Here is a 19,845-nt window from a genome sequence, read left to right on the forward strand (position 1 = left end):
GGAGGGAATAGAAGTTAGTGTTTACTGGGGACACGCTTTCAGTTTGGGAAGATGAAAACGTTCTGGAGATGGATGGTGGGGATTGTTGTATGACCGTGTGAGTGTGCCTAACGTCACTGACCTATACAATGAAGAGTGGTTAAGGTGGTAAATTTGATGATAGGTGTGCTGGGGAGAACATGTGTTTGCTGTGCTTGGGAAATGTGACTGTGGGTTCATCGAAGGCCCCAGGTGATGCTGTGACAGGAACCATAATTACAATGAAAGATAATGTCGATAGGTTTTGCTGTATTAGAAAGGAGACTAACCACTCAGGGCTTGCCCTGTATGCGCACATGGCAACAGAGAAAGAGGAGGTCAGTGGCTCCCTGCTCCCTCTTCAAGACTGTGGTTGGTCATGTCCAAGTCTTGCCCAAGAGACCGCCTCCTCCCAACTTCTTTGCCCCCTTCAGGTGACTAGGTGACAGGAGTGGCTGCCTAGGAAGCTGAGTATTTATCAGCTTCCAGGGCCAGCGTCCTGGGCAGGTGACCAGTGCAGTGGCATGAACCCCTGAGCTCTCAAGAGCCCTGTGCTTGGGGTTTCATGTTCTTCAGCTGCCATCTTGAAATTCTTAATAACTTTATCTTTAAATTTGTGTTTGTAAGTGAAGTCCGATGGAAGAGTGGAGCTTGAACTCCCCAGTTCACTTGAGCCTCAGCCTAGGTGTCATCCTCTTCCCACGGCCACCTGTCTCTCCTTTCTCTGTCTCCCTGAGCCGGCCCCGGGCTCTCTACCCAACAATCCCTGAGGTCCTACCCACATGGGGACCTTAGTGTGTGTCGGAAGAGAAAGGTCAGGCTCCCCACAGCATCTCCTTGCTCTCCCTGCCTTTAAGTGGCAACACCAGGAGCTTTCAGAACGTGACTCAAAATACCATTGGGGCCACCCACTCAAGACCTGGGTATGGCTGTCATTCTGGTGGAAAGGGGACCCTGGCAGCCAGTGTGGTGTGCACATATGCAGGCCACCTCCCAGGCCTTGTCCTCATGCCTGGGAGGGATGGAACTTGCCCAGCCCCAAGTCCAGGGGAACATAACATTAAACAGAAAATACAAACCCTCATGATATGTGGGGCAGGGGAGGAATGAGAGAGAGAGAGAGACCGCAGTATAAAGAAAAAGCCTTATATTTTAGGGGGAAAAAAAGTTAGAGAGGGAGGGAGCCAAACCATAAGAGACTCTTAAAAACTGAGAATAAACTGAGGGTTGATGGGGGGTGGGAGGGGAAGGAAGTGATGGGTATTGAGGAGGGCACTTATTGGGATGAGCACTGGGTGTTGTATGGAAACCAATTTGACGATAAATTTCATATTAAAAAAAATAACGTGAGGTACACCCCCCCCAAAATAACTTTAATGGCACCTTTTTCCTGCTTTTTGAACAAGGGCCCCACATTTCCATTTTGCTCTGGGTCCTACAAATCACATAGCCAGTCCTACCAAGCAGTCTCAAATATGCAGTGGGCTTACAGAAGGCATGTTATTTTGCAGCTGAGGAATTGGAGCTATCAAAGATGTCATAGGGAGTCTCCCCTGAGTGGACCCAGCCCTGGGGTCAAGGGGCTTCCAAGGATGCCCTGGCTACTCCATGCCCTGTAGTCAGAGGTGGGCCAGCCTCTGGTCCAAAGAGGCTTTGCACTTGGATTCAGGAGATCTAGGGTCTCCTTCTAGATTTTCTACTTACCTCCTAGTTGCATGGCTCTAGGCTTATTACGTCCCTTCCCTGATCCTATTTTGGTTCATGTAAATGGAATTAAGAATTCTCTGCTCTACTGAGAACACGGGTGTTGCCGTGAGATCATGTTTGTGAAAATGGTCACGCAACTGAAAGAGTGAGAGGCATGGATGAATTATGAATTTCATGTGGCTTGGCTTAGACCCGCTTAGCTTCTGCAGGCCCTGGAAGAAGAAAGGAAGAACCAGGAGGGAAAAGACAAAGCAGGGAGGGGAGGGGAGGGAAAACTGTTCATGTTAGAGATTAACATGACTACTAGATGAAGCAGACCTTTGGATTAGGGGTAAGTAGAGGCACAAAGAAAACGTGTTCCAGTTTAGCCAGTCATAAATCTTCTTGTTCTCTGTTTCCTTGCTTATAAATAAAGGCAAAGGGGAGAAGAGGCCAGATATTAAATGAATCCTTTCATTCGCTTGGGCTCTATTCTTTATTTTTCCCCACTTCAAAATAGGTATTTGGTGTCTGGTTCTCTTGGATCATCTGCATGGACATCTGTTAATATAAATTTAAATCCAATGAATGTGCTAAAAACGTTATTTCTGCATCTCTCACACATCTTTATAGCATAATTTAGAATCTACTTACAGTGGAACTTATAAATAGGTCTTGGGCCATTTCTATGACCAGAATGTCTATCCCGTCAAGTTGCTATATGGGTTAAATACACGCAGGGCATGTGAAAAAGTTCTAGATGTAAGTCAGCACTCATGCAAGTTAGCAATGATGATGGTGATGATGATGGAATTGTGAGAGAAAGAGAAGAAGGGTAGAAAAATAAGGAAGGAGGGGAGGGGGATAAGGGGACAAAATGGAAAGGAAAGGGACAGGGACAGTGGAGGAGAATTAGGGCTGTCACAGACCCCTGATCACCCTGTAGAGTTGTTGCAACGCAGGCTGTATGTGAGAATCCCTTGGAGAGCTTCATATAAACCCATTCCGGGGCCCTGCCCCCAGAGACTCTGACTCCGTTGGCCTGGGGTAGGGCCTGGGCACTAGTCTATTTTAAAAACTACTCAGGTTGACTCCAGCTTCTGAGGTGCTGCCCAGGTTGACAGCATCCGGTCCCAGGCAGCCCTCCTAGGAGTCACACGAGAAGAAAGAGGCTCAGGACAGTCAGTGGTCTTGCCCACTCATAGCATGTCCTGGACAGTATGAGGCTGGAGCCCAGGCGCCTTGCTCCGAGTCCCCTTCACACCTCTTCCTCCGATATGACACATGTGAGAGTGGCACCAGACCTCAAGTCACATCTGCAGAGTCCAGAGTGAGGCACGTGCCGTCCGTCTCCCCCCAGGGCAGCAGATTTCAGGAAGAAGGGTGCCATCTTAGTGCCTTCGCCATCTTCCAGATGCTCACTGAGTCATGTTTTCGCCAGGTCTATTTTAAAATAGAATAATGAAAATTCTGTATTCAGTAAAGTTTGATTGGCTGATGAGAGAACACTGAAATAAATTTAGATTCAAGTCTGCGCATGAAATATTCATTGTGGAATCCAGGCAGTGGGTATATGGCTGTTCAACTTTCTGTATGTTTGATTTTTTTTCCCAGACAAATGTTGAGGTGGGGGTAGGGGGAGGTGGGGGATGTTAAAAAAAATGTCCTTGAAGAAGCAGGTTTAAAATACGTGTTCACGTCTCAGAACATCTGCCTCCCTGGTCCTCCCAAGCATGAACCCTTGTGTCCCTGACTCTGTTTTCCAGTTTGGGCTTTGTTGCTTCATCCTTGGACCATACCCTCTTCTGCCACCTCTGTTCTGACAGAGTGGAGGCACTGAGGGGGACCCCCAGGAGACAGGGCTTGTCTGCTCCAATAGAGGGAGTCCTGGGCACCCAGAAAGATCGGCCACTTTCTATGTTGGGATGAGTATTGACGATGGTAATGATGGGGCTAGAGTAGACCTTGTTTAAGTCAGATCCTGGTTGACTCCTCTCCTGAAACTTTGACACCCACTTCTCTATTCCGGGCTCGTCTTTCCTTCTCTGTAAAATGAAGGGATTGAACCAGACGACCATGACAGGCAAGTTGTCTAGTTAGAGATTATCTAGGCTTCTCGGTATTTCATTTTGTTCCTTTTTCAGTGCTAGTTTCAGCAGAGCTGGGGAGGGAGGAAAAAAGACAAAAATGTATTAGAATTGGTTTTGTGCCGTTAAAAAAGGAGAGTAATGTTTAGAACTCGTCTTGAATATCACCAGCTTATTAATAGAACCGTCCCCTCTTCTGTATCCCTAAGTTGAAAAAGCAACGTATGTGTGGACTCTTTGCTGAATTACATGTCAACACACAGTGATGAGCTGTTCACATCGGTAGGGTTTACTCTTATGAATAAGATTAGTTACTGTTCTCAGGTGAACTCACCGCCTCCTCAGTGCCCCCTGTATTATGGGAACACTCCTTAAAGTCATCAGTATAGTGACACACTCCCCTGTGCTGTTTTGTGGTCTGTATTTAAGAGGAAAAACTGTTGTAGGTGGAGGGAAGGAAGAGAGTCCTGATTTCTAGGGTTTGCCAATGCCTGTGGTGTAAATTCTCCCACTGTTCACACTTCAGGCTACCTAGCTCACGTCCCACGAGTGTGAGTTGGGCCTCAGTGCGCACAACTTTTCCCGGCCAGTGTCAGAGGCCCCACCGGACACCTGCATCTTTATGCTGCAAGCAAGTAGGTCAGATGATGCCCCCTTGTGCCATAAGAGCACAGATTTCCTGAACAGGGAGGTGCTATTAGATGGTATCGTGGTGTATGATGGAAATCTACAAGCCAACATATCACAATGTGAAAATGGCACCTTCCGTAGCGGGTAACTTGGCAGGAAAAGCGCACAGCACACACTCTCTGAACAAAGCTTTCCTGGTCTGGCTTTCCTTTGCCCTTGCTAGCAGGGTTTGCCCACAGCCTCTGCGTGGTACCAATCCCTGTTAAATTACCCCATCCGTTTGTTACGCTTCAGAAATCCGTGCAAAAAGCACTGCTCCGCTGATACGTTGTCATCTCTCAGCATCCATGACTGTGACAGGTGAAAAGGTCATCCCTTCAAACATTAGCATTGCAAGGAGCCATGGTAATGATCCTTTTTTAAAAAAAAAAATCTTTTTGACCATTTCTTTAAAAGGCTGAAAATATGTGGGTGGACCAGGGAAACATGAGCTGGTCATAACATTCGTGACTCAATACAGAGTTTATTCACCAGAGCTAAATACCTATTTTGGTGGGGCAGTCTTCCAAAGGGCAAATGTGAGTAGAAAGAGAGCATCTTTGGAAGAGGAAGACGGGCAAACCATTAACAAGCCAGAGGCGGGTGGTTTTGTCAAGGCATCGCTCCCATGTGGAATGCAATTAAACCTCTCCTTATTAGGAAAAGGAAAGAACAGAAAACAACTTCTCAAAGCGATGCTGTGTTTTTCATGGGGAGCAGTAACATGTTCTTCCATGGGTTTTTATTTTTAAGGAATAGGAAATTACATTCTGGGTGAACAGCAAGCTTCACCGAGCATTTGCTTCCCTGCATAGCATCTCGTGAGGTAAGACAGAAACCCTTATTTCAGAACTGGTTCACTCTCCAAAGAAGGAGAAGGAGGAGAAGGAGAAATGATAAAATGCCCCGATCCGGGGAATAAAATGCCATATCCCCACGGGAACTCTCTCTGTTTTCCTCGTCTGGCATTTTACAAACTTTTTTCCTGCCCATCAGGGAGCCCTCTCCGTCGTAGCCTTTACACACCCCTGACACTGTGAGGCACTAATATGGACGTGTTTCTAGAACCCAGCTCTGCTACCAAAATTTCTCCATCCTGTGCTCCACTCAGGGGTCTGCGGGAATCAGGCTCCTGACTGGAGGGACCGGGGGGTCATGTCTCAAAGCTAAATTATATGTGAGTTTCAGTTTCTGATTCATACTCCCCAGCTTGGAGAGGAAAACGGAGAAGTCAGTATATTCTTCTTCTTGGACCTACAACAGATTTATTCACAGTTTTTTTTTTCAAGGTCACTTTTGTGGCCCTGGAATCTTTAATTACCATGAATTCGAACTTGGCACTTGTGAGAAAAAAAATCTTGGTTAATGGATTTGAGCCCAAACTGAAAATGTCTTTACTAAAAGATGTGCCCCAAGTCCTGAGCAGACCACAGACCCCAAACAAAAGTCCACATCCATTCCTCATCTGAAGACGTCACAAGTCCCTGCCATCAGACACATGGGGATGCCATCAGTCTATGCTTATCTAGCACTGACCCTGCTGCGGGCTGGCCTCTTTAATCCTCTCAACGATCATTGTCTCCCTGGGACAAAGAACAAAACTGAGTGAGGCACAGTGTAGTTAAGTGACTATCTGGGGCCACTCAGGAAACAAGTGGCACACCTAGGATTCACACTTGGGCAACGACCTTGTTATATAGGCTGATGGTAACCCATCCTATAATCATGAGTTGGCAACTGAAGATCACTTTGGAAACTATATATGCTGCACATTGTATCTTTCTCTGCAAAGCCATCCAATAGAAATTGCTTTTTGGGGTGGCGCCTGGGTAGATCTCTCGGTTGACAGACTCTTGATTTCAGTTCAAGTCTTGATCCCAGGGGCGTGGGATTGATCCCTGCATCAGGCTCTGCACTGAGCATGCAGTCTTCTTAAGATTCTCTCTCTCTCTCTCTCTCTCTCTCTCTCTCTCTCTCTCTCTCTCTCTCTCCCTCTCTCCCCCTCTGTCTCCCCCGCCCCTCTCCCCTACTCATTCATTCTTTCTCTCTAAAAAATTTTTAAAAAAGAAACTGTTTTTTTCAGTATGGAACATCTGCCATATCATCCTAAAGAGTCAAGACCCATGATTAAGGTCAGCTCAAAACAATTCTTAATCTCCTATTATAGAAAAGCCCCAAATAATAATAAATAAACATAATAGTTTGCTTCTTTCTCATATAACTATTTTCTGGAGTTAGGCGGGCCAGCTTGGGCATGACAGCTTCACGGTGTCAGCAAGGACCCAGGCTCCCATCTCCAGAGTCATCTCAAGGTCCAAGATGGGAGCTGGAACTCCAGGTATCAGACCCTGATGTCAGGCTGGCACAGGAGGAAACCGAGAAAGCCTAAAGGGAGCTCAACTCCTAGGACACCTGGATGCATCATTGGCTTGAGCTGGCAACACCCAACTACAAGAAGAACTTGGAAATACATTCTTTTATTAGGGTATATTTTTAATAATGTCTCTTGCTAAAAACTGGGGAAAGAGGAACCTGGGCTTCCAGAGGTAACTAGAAATTTCTGCTTGGTGAACAGTCCATACCTACTGTCACAGTTTAAGAGGGCCCCCCAAAATAATACCCCTGAGTTCAGAATCAAGCAAGAGATAGACACAGAAGTAGAGTGGTTGGATACTAGCTTTCTGGAAGATGTGTGTTTGCAGATGCTACATTCTAGAATTAGGGAGACTTACCCCAGTCTCTGCCCAGGCTGGAGATGCACACACCTCTCACTCAGGCACGTCTTCTTTCACTACAGGAAGTTTGTAGATCGGAACATGTACCCTCTGCCAACAGATATCTGGAAGGAACTGGGTCACACTTGTCAGTTCCTCCCCAACCCTCAAGTCAGGTTAGTCATTGCCCCTCCATTCGGGGGAGGGGTTAGAAGTGTTGCTTTCATACAAGGTCCCCCCCACACGGAAGAATTTCCCCCAACAGCCACCTGCCCATTTTGACAGCTGGTATTATTTTTTCTGGTCTGCAAATTTTTCTGCATACATCCAACAGTACACTAGGAAACGTTGAACCACCAGATCCCCAAAACAAAATGTACAAATAATAATAAAATAGGCCATATCAGCCTCATCAATTCCATTGAGCCAACTCCTTCTCATAAAATACGTTAGCTGCCTTTCTGTGAACCCTTGTGTCTGTAGCTACCACAGGGCTGTTCCTACTGAACAGTGTTGTTCCGAGGCAAAGGTTTCTTGGTGCTTTTATTTGCAGTAACAAGGAAGACAGAAGTAAAACAGGAGGAAGTATTGGGGAATGTCATTCATTTGTCAATGGTGCGAGGGAACTGTTTGCTGAATCAGATGCATCAGACTTCTTTGCTGAACCTTGCATCCTGGAAGGATGGTTTCGCAATACTTGGCACTATGTAAAATGTAATAGCTTCAGGCGTTTAATCTTTGCCATTAACTTCTTCTCCATCCCTTTTTAAAATCCAGACAATCCGCAAAACAATAAACCGAGCCTGATGGTGTAGCATCTATAAGAGCGGACAGGCACTGACTCATTAACTCCTAAGTCCCACCCTCTGTGGTTCTATACAAATCCACTGGTGTCTGCTTGAGATGCCAAACAAGCCCATCCAGGGCCCCAAATCCCTGCAGCCCTGGGTGTTGCTGCCGAGGTCTCCACCTGCGTTGGATTTAAAATGCAGAAGCCACCAATCAACATTACACACGTCCCCACCAGTACACCTTGGCTCACTCCCTCACCCCAGACGCCCCCATTGTTCAACATCTGTTACAGTGAGGTCCACGATGGTTGTCACAGGCCTAGTGGATGCAAAGCCGCCAAGGGACCCTTTGCTTTAACCCCCAGATAAATCCACACATCAACATACATCCCAAGTGAGAGCAAATATGTTGTTATCTACGTGTCTTTTTTAGCAACAAGTTGACAATTATGGGTTAGACATAACAGAGACTGTCTTGATCTCGGATATTTGAATCATTTTTCCTATTTCTATCCACATTTTTTGCCCTCAGTTTTATCCAGTGAGTCTTACAGTAGGCAACCAATTCCTGTCTGTATTTTTTTTAATTTTTTTTTAACGTTTATTTATTTTTGGGACAGAGAGAGACAGAGCATGAACGGGGGAGGGGCAGAGAGAGAGGGAGACACAGAATCGGAAGCAGGCTCCAGGCTCTGAGCCATCAACCCAGAGCCCGACGCAGGGCTCGAACTCACGGACCGTGAGATCGTGACCTGAGCCGAAGTGGGACGCTTAACCGACTGAGCCACCCAGGCGCCCCCCAATTCCTGTCTTTAAAAGATCGTGTGGTTGTTGGAGCAAAAGAAAGCCTCTTGGGAGATTCTCAAATAATTTGGATCCGTAGAACATTTTTTTAATTAAAAACTCAACTGCATTTCACATGTCTAAGTAATTTGATAACATACACAAATACGGAGTTTACCATGATCACAGAAAGGAATTTTTCACAGTGGCAAAGACCCTGACTTAATGCATTAATGAGCATGCCTGAATACATCCTACGTAGCCAGCACCCCACCGCTGAGGACATTTGCCAAGGGTCGATGTTCAACTGACACTTCCAGTATTCAACAGGTGCCCCTGATTCTTTCTCCAAATCTCTTGGGGGAAAATGGTTGCTACCCCCTTCCTTCCTGGCCTATTTTCAAGGGAAGACATTGAAGGATGCTCATAGAGAGATGTTGAGTTCATCCCACGCCTTTGCATGAATAAAATGTCTACACAACTTATTTCTCCTACCCTCTTGGACACTTAAAATGTTTTTATTAACCATTTTGGAAAGGAATCTTCTCGAATACTTAAAATAGTCCTATCTCTTATTAAGCAAACCACACCAGGCCAGTGTAACATTTTCTCAATGGTCGAGGGTCATCATTTGGAAACCCATGATGATGGAGTAATGGTCTTCTTGGTATGGGGGCATGTTGAGCACAGGGTGCGGGGAAGAGAGACATCGTGTTTGCGAGCCCACGTGGGCCTGGTCACCATGATCTCGGGATTTGTGTCATTCCGCCATCATCTCTCATGTCAGCTCTTGGGCAGTTCCGCTTTTCTTTCTGGTTCTACCCGGGGAATAGCCAGCTGCTGTCTCCAGGGAGGGTGTTAATCTGCCGTAGGCAGGAAAGTAATTGAACTATACTCATCTGTTCTGCCCATGAACACGAAGAGACTTTGAAAGAGCATCCAGTTTCTCCTACTGCTAACATGTTTGCATTTTGTAGATATTTTAGGGCTATTTGGGCGTTCTTAGACACAATTTATGATTGCTTCCTTTTCCCCTTAAATATATTTCCTGTGGCTGGGGTTTTCTGAAACAGTGCCACTCTAAACGAAATCCTCACTCTGTGCTTAAAGGGAAAGTGATAAGGAGACATATGGGAAGAGCCTCACAGGCTGGTCTGGCCTCTCCCCATAACTATGTTCCAGAAAGTGGTCCCCTGCACTATAATGAGCTTGCATCACAGTGCACTGGGCAGGGTGGGATCACACACAAGGCTCCATGCAAGAAAGCGGATGTCCCCCGCACTGCCCCAGGCGCAAATATTCAGTGCACCTGTCCACTTCTCCCTTGGTCAGGGTGGGAGTTTTCCCTTTCAGCTGCCCTTCTGCACACCAGATGTCCAAGTTCCATGCCTCCTGTCCTGTGCAGAGGTTTTCTGTAGCCTTCAAACCCTTGACAAAGAATGGTGCAAAGTTGCAGGCAGGAGTATCAAATAAGAGGGAGTGGTCCACTCTACTGCCTGCTCCCCCTAGAGCCTCCCCCTTGGAGGATGCCCTTGGGGAGGGACACCGTGTCTCCCTTCGGCCCCTCCAAATGGCATGCACATTCAGCCCCCTGTCTGGGTAGGGCCCCTCAGTTGGTGACTATCTGGACCAGCGAATGGGGCTGGTGAACTCCCAGGGCTGTAGTCCCTTCCCCTCAGTGGGGTGAGGAATTGGAATACACTGAGAAGGTCCCCATCTGTTGTCCCAGGATCATAGCTCAGTGGAGCCTTCTCATGCTGCTCGCAGGCCCTGATCTCAGAGGAGGAGGGGCTCCATCCCCTGTGTTTGCCTCATTCTCCCAGTTGGCATGGGTCAGCCTCTCCTGGAACCTTCCTCACCACCCTCACCTGTGTGGTGGCAGCACTGGGTTGGCGCTGAGCTTTCTGCAGCCAGTGAGCATCAAGCTGGAGCTCACCTATAGCTTCACCCTGCTTTTATGGTTCACGGGAAACATTCCCCCCACTTCCTCTTCTGTGCTCCGTCTTCTGACACAGAGATTGTAAAAATGGTGAAGCCACTTGGGATGACAATGTGGCAGTTCGTCAGAACGTGAAACGTAGAATTTCCGTGTGACACAGCGGTTTCTCTAGTAGAGATCTACCTGGGAAAAGTGAAACCATAGGTCTAAGCGAGAACCTTCATGCAAATCTTGGTAGCAGCATTATTCATAATATCCCAAAAGTGGAAACAGTTCCAATGTGTGTCAACTGTGAATGAATAAACGAAATGTGTTAATCCCGTGCAATGCAGTATTATTCATCAACAAAAAAGAAGCTCTGATAAGGGCGCCTGGGTGACTCAGTTGGTTAAGCGTCCAACTTCGGCTCAGGTCACAATCTCACAGTTCGTGGGTTCGAGCCCCACATCAGGCTCTGTGCTGACAGCTTAGAGCCTGGAGCTTGCTTTGGATTCTGTGTCTCCCTCTCTCTCTGCCCCTCCCTGTCTCACACTCTCTCTCTCTCTCTCTCTCAAAGATAAATAAATATTTTTTAAAAATGTATAAAAATTTTTTTTAAAAAGGGAAAATGCTGATACATGCTACACTATGGCTTAACCTGGAAAACATTCTCAGTGGGGGAAAAAAGGCAAAAATTAGACACAAAAGAATACCTACTATGGGATCCCATTTGTAGGAAATGTCCAGAAAAGGCAAATCTAGAAGGACAGAATATTGATTACTGTTTGCCTGGAATGGGGAGTAGGAAAGGACTATAAATGGACAGGGGAATCCTTTTGGGATAATGTACATGCTCTAAAAATTGATATGGTTGGGGCGCCTGGGTTGCTCAGTCAGCTAAGGATCTGACTTTTGATTTGGGCTCAGGTCACGATCTCGCAGTTCATGAGATAGAACCCCACATCAGGCTCTGTGCTGTCAGCTCGGGATTCTCTTCTCCCTCTCTCTCTGCCATCCTCTGCTCTCTCTCTCCCTCTCCCTGTCTCTCTCTCTCTCTCTCTCCCTCTCTCCCTGTCTCTCTCAAAAATAAACTTACTAAAATGATTTTCCTTTAAAAAAAAATAAAACCAAATTTGATGTGGTGGTAACTATACAACTGTATGTACTTCTGTTGGGTTGTAATAGTGTGTGTGTGTGTGTGTGTGTGTGTGTGTGTGTGTGTGTGTGTTGGATAATACAAATATATGTGTATGAGCCCCCCCAAAAAAACTCATGCCTACATGAACCTCAGAATGTGAATTCGTGTGGAAATAAGGTCTTTGCAGATATAATTAGTTAAGATGAAGTCATACTGCGTGAGGGTGGGTCCTAAATCCAATGACTGGTATCCTTATAAGAAATCCACATGAAGACCCAGGGAAACCCTTAAGGAAGAACATGACGTGAGTGTGGGCAGAGATGGGAGAGTTGTGGCCACAAGCCAAGGATCGTGGGGGCCAGCGGAAGCTGGAAGAGGCAGGGAATGATTCTTCCCTAGAAGTTCGGAGGGAGCATGGCCCTGCCTTCACCTTGATTTTGGACTGGCCTCCAGAACTGTGAGAGAACAGATTTCTGTTGTTGGAAGCCACCCAGCTCGTGGTGATTTGTTTCAGCTCTCCTAGAAAACTACTACAATGGACAAACCCTTTCCCCTGTGCACTTAAAACAGGTAAATATTATGGCATGTAAATAAGACCTCAAAAAAGCTGTTGGTAAAGATTAAATTTTTTTCTTGAAGCGGCTAGAGGAAGTGAGTGATCGGGACCGAAGGCTGGGGCCCATGCGCCAGTCTGGCTTTCCCTCAGTTGTGCTGGAAGGGGGATCTCACCACCACCGAGGATAAAATGCGGGGCCCACGGTGTTTCTTCCCTTCAGTTAGTCTGTCCACTCCACGCCTCCTAATCTCTGCCACACACCCGCCGACTGTAGAGAAACTTCAAAGTGTGGGTTCTCCTGCGGGCGTCCAGGCTACAGAGCCGGTAGGTTTCTTACTCGTTGTGGTATGTCTCAACCCACTCCGGTACGCTGTGGGGAAGACGGGACCCAGCACGGGCCAGGAGAGATCCGATGGGCATGGATGGAGTGTGCCTCCCACTGGGGTGTGTTCGTGTCTCTTTCGCTAGGATCTTCGGGCCCACGGCCCAAGTAGGAACACCAGCGTATTGCCCCTTTAGCGTGAATTTAACCCCAAACCCACATAGAGGCAGACCAGCTGTGGGTTTTCCGGGAAGGCTTTTTTTTTTTTTTCTCTTCGTCCATAACACAAGCCAAGGCTGTTTGCTTTTCCCTTCCCCCCGTGTGGGTCTGGTTGTCCTTGTTGCAGGTCCTCGCTCTGAAGGTAGGGCCCTTTGAGCAGCCTGGTTTGAAGGTCCCACTTTCAACTCCCTGCCTCCAACATCATAATACCTCTGGCCTTTCAACAGCCACTTCTGCTTCCGGCTCCTGGGATTTCTCTCACTTTCTTAGAAGCTGCGTGCGCATTTAAAAGGATGCTTGTTTTGCGCCGCCCTGCATCTCTAAGTGGTGTATGGGGTGGGAGCAGAGTCCTACGTCACCCAGCACATGGCCAAGAGTGGAGGTCTTTAGATGAATTTTGAGGTGGGAGACAGGGAACCTGAGAAGTTGCACAAAGAGAGGTTTCTGTTTTCTTGGTGCGCTGGGGATGAGATGGCCTGCCATATGTTACGGGAGAAGGGTGGGTCTGGGGTCTCCGGGCGACGGTGACAGTTTGTGACAACGGTGGGTATATCTAGAAGTCACTTCGAGGATGGGTCAGCAGCGATCAGGGCCCCAGCCTAAGTTGCTCGATAAGGTTTCAGAGTTCCACAGTTGAAAATCAGGGTCAGAAACTGTCATTTGCTACTGGAAGCCCCCTCTCCCATCTGTTCAGCAAGTAAAATTGTTTTCCTATGTGTCCTCGGGGACACAGGCTATATTCCGTGACCGACGTGTGCCCTCGGTGGGCCGGGAAGAGAGCAGCGCCCCCTGAATATGAAATCCCATGACAACTTCTGAATGAATGAGCTTAGGGCTCATTTCGTCAGGTTTCACTTTTCTGCCACCTTGCCCCTTTTCTGTTCATGATTCGTGCTCAGCGGTTTCTTGAATACATTTTATTTCAAAGAAACAGCTCTTTTGTAAAAATGTTTATTTATTTATTTTGAGAGAAAGAAAGCACAATGTGGGTGGGGAGGGGCAGAGAGAGAGAGAGAGAAAATCCCGAGGAGGCTCCACACTGTCAGTGCAGAGCCTGACGCAGGGCTTGAACTGACAAAACCGTGAGATCGTGAGCTGAGCCAAAACCAAGAGTTGGACACTTAACCGACTGAGCCCCCCCAGATGCCCCTCAAGGAAACACCCCTTTAAGCCAGATTTAGCTGAGTGTTGAGGTGGGAAGTCAAGAATCCTGCTTTGCCAAATAAGTCGTGTCCTTCTTGGATTTTCAGTTCCTGCGATGATAACGTCCTATCCAAATACGACCCTAGCCACTCAGGGTCAAAAGAAGGAAATGAGCTGTGCAGCCCATGGCGAGAAGCCCATCATCGTCCGCTGGGAGAAGGAGGACCGTATCATTAACCCCGAGATGGCCCGTTACCTTGTGTCCACCAAGGAGGTGGGAGAGGAAGTGATCTCAACGCTGCAGGTAAAACGCGTCAAACACAGCGGATCAGCATCTAACTTTGTCAGCAGAATAATCCTGTCCTTTGACCTAAGCGGGGGCATGCGGGTGATGAACAGCAGATAATCTTCCAGGACTACCATTTCTTTCCCACTTCTTACAGCAAGATTCCTGAGCAGCCTGCAAAAACAGTGCTTTACTTTAAATGTTATTAAGAATAAAATTACAATGAGCATGGCAGGGAACCCAACGGTAGTAAAAACCAAAAAAAAAAAAAAAAAAAAAAAGGTAGGAATCGAGTCTCTTAATGATAATTAATCCCAGAAAAATGGCATCTTATGCTGTGCACATGTTTTAACATGCTGTAAAAAGAAACAAATTGGATGGGCTTTCTAAGGAAAAGTGGTTTGCTTTTCTTGGACAAATCCAACAGAAAAGCTTCTGTCTTTCACATAGGATCACAAAAACTAGAAAAAAAGTATTGTCGTCTCTTAGATTTTTTTATTTTTTTTTTATTTTATTTTTTTTAATTTTTTTAACGTTTATTTATTTTTGAGACAGAGAAAGACAAAGCATGAAGGGGGGAGGGCCAGAGAGAGGGAGACACAGAATCCGAAACAGGCTCCAGGCTCTGAGCTGTCAGCACAAAGCCCGATGCGGGGCTTGAACTCACGGACCACAAGATCACGACCTGAGCCGAAGTCGGCCGCTTAACCGACTGAGCCACCCAGGCGCCCCTCTTAGATTTTTTTAGTACTAGTGGTAGTTAACTGAGTGGTGTTTTTAGTGGCGGGGGGTGGGGTGAATGGTGCTATAGCCCACACAGAGAAAAAAAAAAAAGCCCTGTGTTTGAAACACTGATATTGATTCACTCACAGGTCCAATCCTAGAGTCCTTCTAGAGAGAACTCTAATGAGGGTCCTGTAGGACCAAGCATTTACTGCAGGATTTATAGGTCTGCTTCTTTAGGCACTCTGGATACTCTAAGCACACACCATGAGAAAAAAAAAAAAAAAAAAAAAAAAAAATATATATATATATATATATATGGAATATACATCAACCTGACCATGGCATCCTACATAAATTACACATCCAATTTAACGAGGACCAGCTGACACTGATAACATACGTCGAACCTATCCATCTACACCGTTACAATTGCACTGAAATAATTTGCTCTCGGGGGTGTGTGTGCACGTGTGCGGGTGTGCTGGGGACCGGAAGGGTAGCAATGGAGAGATTTTTATCATCAAAAGTCCTTTTAGTTGTCCTTGCTCCATACTACTGGATAAGATGGATTTCTTTCTGCTTTACACATAGATTTTGCCAACTGTTAGAGAAGATTCTGGCTTCTTCTCCTGTCATGCTATCAATTCTTATGGGGAGGACCGTGGAATAATTCAGCTCACAGTGCAAGGTAGGAAGGAGACCAAATTGGGGGAAAACACGGCTTTTAGGACAGTAAGTGAGGAGGTTTGGGGATGGCGGTGGGGTGGTCTGGAGCTGATAGCCAAGAAAGAATCCTTGAAGACGTCTTTGGTGCAAAAAGGTGATTTTATGAAAGCACGGGGACAGAACCCCTGGACAGGAAGAGCTGCACTGGGGTCGTGAGGGGTAGCTCGTTCTCTACCCTCAGGTTGGGAGGGGCTCCAGGATAGAGTAAGTCTCTAAGGTATTTTGGAAGCAAGGTTTCCAGGACCTTGAGGGGCTAGCTGTTGCTAAGGAAACACCATTTATTACCATTTAATAAAACCTCAGTCACGAGCCCCTTCAGATCTATATCAGGGGCCAGAAGCTTGGAGTAGGGTCACCAGCGTATATCTTGGGGGAGTTGAGGTAAAGGAAGCAGACTTACAGGGTCCTCGAGGTTGGGACAATGTTAAGGCAAGATTCCCTTTTGTCCCCAGCAAAGTGTCATCCTTGAGGCAGCTGAGCTCCTAGAGGGAAGGCACTCTGCTGGTCTCAAGGACTTGTCAGTGGGCTGTAGGCAGTAGGGAACTTCATTTTTCATTTGCCTTAGTTTCCCCACATCACCATGGCACGCACCTAAACCCCTTTCCTTTGTTCTTGGGCCGCCAGGACTGTCCGAGGAATATCACACATATTCCACTGGGGGCGGGGGGTGGTGTGCCAGCCTGTATTTTGCCCTCAGCTTGTCCCATGCCCCCCCCCATCCCCAAGTGTATGCCCAGGCTCAGACCCCTGTGTGGGCTCAGCTTGCTACGTAACAGCTCCTGATTCCCAGAAAATGTTGAACATGCACACAGCTGGTGTCAAAACAGTTTCTTGCAGTGCCCATGAGGATGTCAAGGTGCAGCCCCCAAAACACAGGGAGCAAATCCTTAAAGGAATTGGGTCAGGTGACCCTGCGGGCCCACGGAGTGCACCACGTGTAACAGTGTGCCTGGTCAGCCCACCTTTAGGAATCCTTACGCCAAACGGTGCAAATGACACGGGAAGTTTAACATTTGAAGCCCAGACATTCTTTTGAGTTCAAGATTCCAAACCAGAAGAGTGACATCCTTGTTTGGTGGCCCAGCCCCGCGATAAAAGCCTGCTTACAGAGCCCTGCTGTAAACATTGGCATTTGGGGAAAAGTGGAATTTCTCGTCCCTGCTATGCGAATAGGAAAAAAAATTGCTTCCAGGTAAAAGTTTCAGCTGCTGTCAAAGGCTGACAGGGCTTTTCGGGAGCCGTAGTCAGCATTTCCACCCGCGTCCTCTGTCTGAGCCATGTTTGAACTAAGCCCGGGTTTTCCTGTCGATTGCGCAGAGCCCCCAGACCCTCCCGAAATTGAGATCAAAGACGTGAAAGCTCGCACAATCACCCTCAGGTGGACCATGGGGTTTGACGGCAACAGCCCCATCACGGGCTACGATATTGAGTGCAAAAATAAATCAGGTAAGCTCTTTATTCCCTCCAGCTTTACTTCCACTTCAAAAGGCCCTGTTACTGCTCTCCTTTGTTATTCACGATCACCTGTGAGAATAAACCTGAACTCCACGGAAACTCCGAGGGGGCTCCTTTTACCGGTTTGTCTCTCTTCTTGCACAAAGGACTCCACATTTCCTTTCTGGGGTGCGGTCTGTGTGCAGGGGCCTGTCTCTGCCTCAGGGCCCCCTCCTTTCTCTCCGGGCCCCGGGCTTGCTCCCTGCCCGCCACCCTGGCGTTCTTGCCACCAGCCGGCAGGGGGGCAGCTACGGACAGCACCTGGCCACTGGCCACTGATGTCCTCTTTCCTGCCACCCCCCCCTTGCTGTCCTCACGTGCCATTTTCCCTGTGGCTGCTCGCTACGGGGACTCCGTCCAGAGCCTGGGCTCCAGCTGTGCTTGGAGTCCGTGGGCCGAGTCTGTGCAGAGGCAGGAGAGCTGCTCCTGGCGGAGACGGGCGCTGACCCTGCAGGGGACGTCCTGGAAGGACCGCAGGGACAGGCCCGCGTTCGGCCAGGTCGGCAGAGGGGCCATGAGTAAAACAGACCCAGTGTCAGGACCGTGACAGGTGTGTCCGTTTATCCCCTTAAAGGGATCACGAATGCCAGGGTCACTTGGAACTTTATGATCCATCAGGCCGAGGGGAGAACACCTCAGTGTGGCCTCTGGCGGGAACTTTTCCTGCCTCTCATAAGAGGAATCAGAGCCTCGCCAGCATGTGTAGGGTTAACAAGTTCCTCGCAGACCATGCATAGCCTTATTGTTTCCTTTCTGGCCACCAGACTTTAGGTGACACTGTCCGTGACCTGCACAGTATCTTTTGAGCTGAGACCCTGGTGACAACCAAAGCTCGGGGCAGCTGGAGGCAGGTCACGAGTGAGGAATGCTTCAGGACGAGTGAGCAAGGGGCAGGACGAGAGGGTGGCAGGAGCTGGAAAGGACGGCCAAGGGTGGAGTGTCCCCGAAGCAACGCGTGAACGCTAAGAACTCCCAAGAACGGGGGTTTTAGAAACAGCACTTGAGACTTGCAGTGCGCAGCTGGGTTGGGAACGCACGCTAGAGCAGCTTGTGACCCAGAGTCCCAACAGAGACCTGGCAGTGAGCCATGCGTGCACGGGGCCCGGTGGGGCTTCGGGAGAGGCCCTCCATGGCTGCCTGGGGCACTGTCATCAGCGGATAGGACAGCCAGCGCAGGCTGGAGGCGGGGGCACAGTGACGGCCAGCAGGCTGGAGACGGTGCTGGCCCAAACAGGGCTCTTTCAGGAACTGGGAGAAACGGGTTTCCAGGGCCAAAGGGAAGCAAGGAGGCCCTGCCTTTGTTCTAAAGACCTAGGTCAGGAAGGAGCCCAGGGATCCCAAGGTCCGCCATGCCCGTCTTGAAGGAAAGGAAACACTCCTTAGTGAAGCCAGCATGTGCCTAGCAGAGAGTGGCCCCGAAACTGATGGTAACAGTGAGCTCTCCAGAGAAACGCACGCGCACATCATGGGGACAGTCCACAGAGTCCTGGGCGGGGGAGGGATGGCCCCGCCAGCCTCTGGCCGAGCACTGACTGCGGGACCCCGGGCTTCTGTACTCTTGGCGTGGGTCCCCAGGCAGGCTCCCAGGACAGCAGGGTCAGTGCCTCGGTGCCGGTGTCCAGGTGCCGGTGATGGTCCAGTGGTTGCACAACCTGTCCTGGCTCCGCCGCTGGCCCTGTCTCTACCTGGCTGTGTGCCTTCACTGGTCCCCTGCCCTCAGCATTCCCCTCTGTGACATGGGACTCCACAACCTCTCCCTGTGACGAGTCCTTCAAAGGTCACAGGCTGTCCTCCGGCTGGAGAACCGCCCCCCTTCCCTGGACCACACGGTTCCCATGCTTACCCCCACCTGCTCCTTAGACCCCACTCCTCACGTCACCTCTGCAAGGACGCATTTCTGGCCTCCCGCTCGCGTGCTCCTAGAGCATCATCTCCTTTCTTTCCCGGCTGGGCTGTGGTGGGCAGTTTGTTTGTGTTTTCTGTTCCCACGTTTATCAACGTTTCCTTTTATCGCATCTGGATGTCGAGTCAAGTTAGAAAAGCTGTTGTCTACGGCCGGGCTATAAAACGATCTCCCCTGCTTCCTACGTGTATGGTTTCTTTCTCTTGCTCTTTAAAATTGAGATCTCTAATCCATTTGGAGTTGATTCCTGGGTATGCTGGGAGATGTGGCTCTACTTTGACCTTTTCCCAGATGGGAATCCTCCTGCCCCAACATGATTTACTAAAAAGCCCACCTTTCCCCACTGGTTCCAGATGTCACTTTTATCGCCCCCTGGCTTTCCACGTGCACCTGTGTCTCTTTCTGGACTTTCTAGTCAATGCCACCGTTTTGTCCATCTCTGCCTCGGCACCAGACTGCGGTAGTCACGCAGGCTTTGTGGTTCCACTTCTGGTGGCCCTGGTTCACCCTTACGACTTTTCCTTTCCGTGTCTTATTCGCTTTCTACACACGGAGCCATCCGCATCAACCTGTCTAGCTCCATAAAAATATTCTTGGCATTGCTGCTGGGATTGCATCAGACTTGTTAATGACCTGAGGGAGGACCGACACTTTTATGACGCGGTC

The 19,845-nt window shown here is 48.5% G+C and overlaps 1 protein-coding gene across 2 annotated transcripts in view; it reads left to right on the forward strand.

The window, feature by feature from the left end:
* Nucleotides 1–19,845, forward strand: part of DSCAM (DS cell adhesion molecule) — a 699,778-nt gene that overhangs the window by 603,483 nt on the left and 76,450 nt on the right. For both annotated transcript variants that reach the window (XM_053903059.1, XM_053903060.1), the window contains exons 12-14: nt 14,152–14,348; nt 15,648–15,744; nt 17,100–17,228. In XM_053903059.1, coding sequence (XP_053759034.1) covers nt 14,152–14,348; nt 15,648–15,744; nt 17,100–17,228 — 423 coding nt within the window. The remainder of the gene's footprint in view (nt 1–14,151; nt 14,349–15,647; nt 15,745–17,099; nt 17,229–19,845) is intronic.

Source organism: Panthera pardus, unplaced genomic scaffold, assembly GCF_024362965.1.
Source record: "Panthera pardus isolate Hobbes unplaced genomic scaffold, ASM2436296v1 HiC_scaffold_16, whole genome shotgun sequence".
NCBI lineage: Eukaryota > Metazoa > Chordata > Mammalia > Carnivora > Felidae > Panthera > Panthera pardus.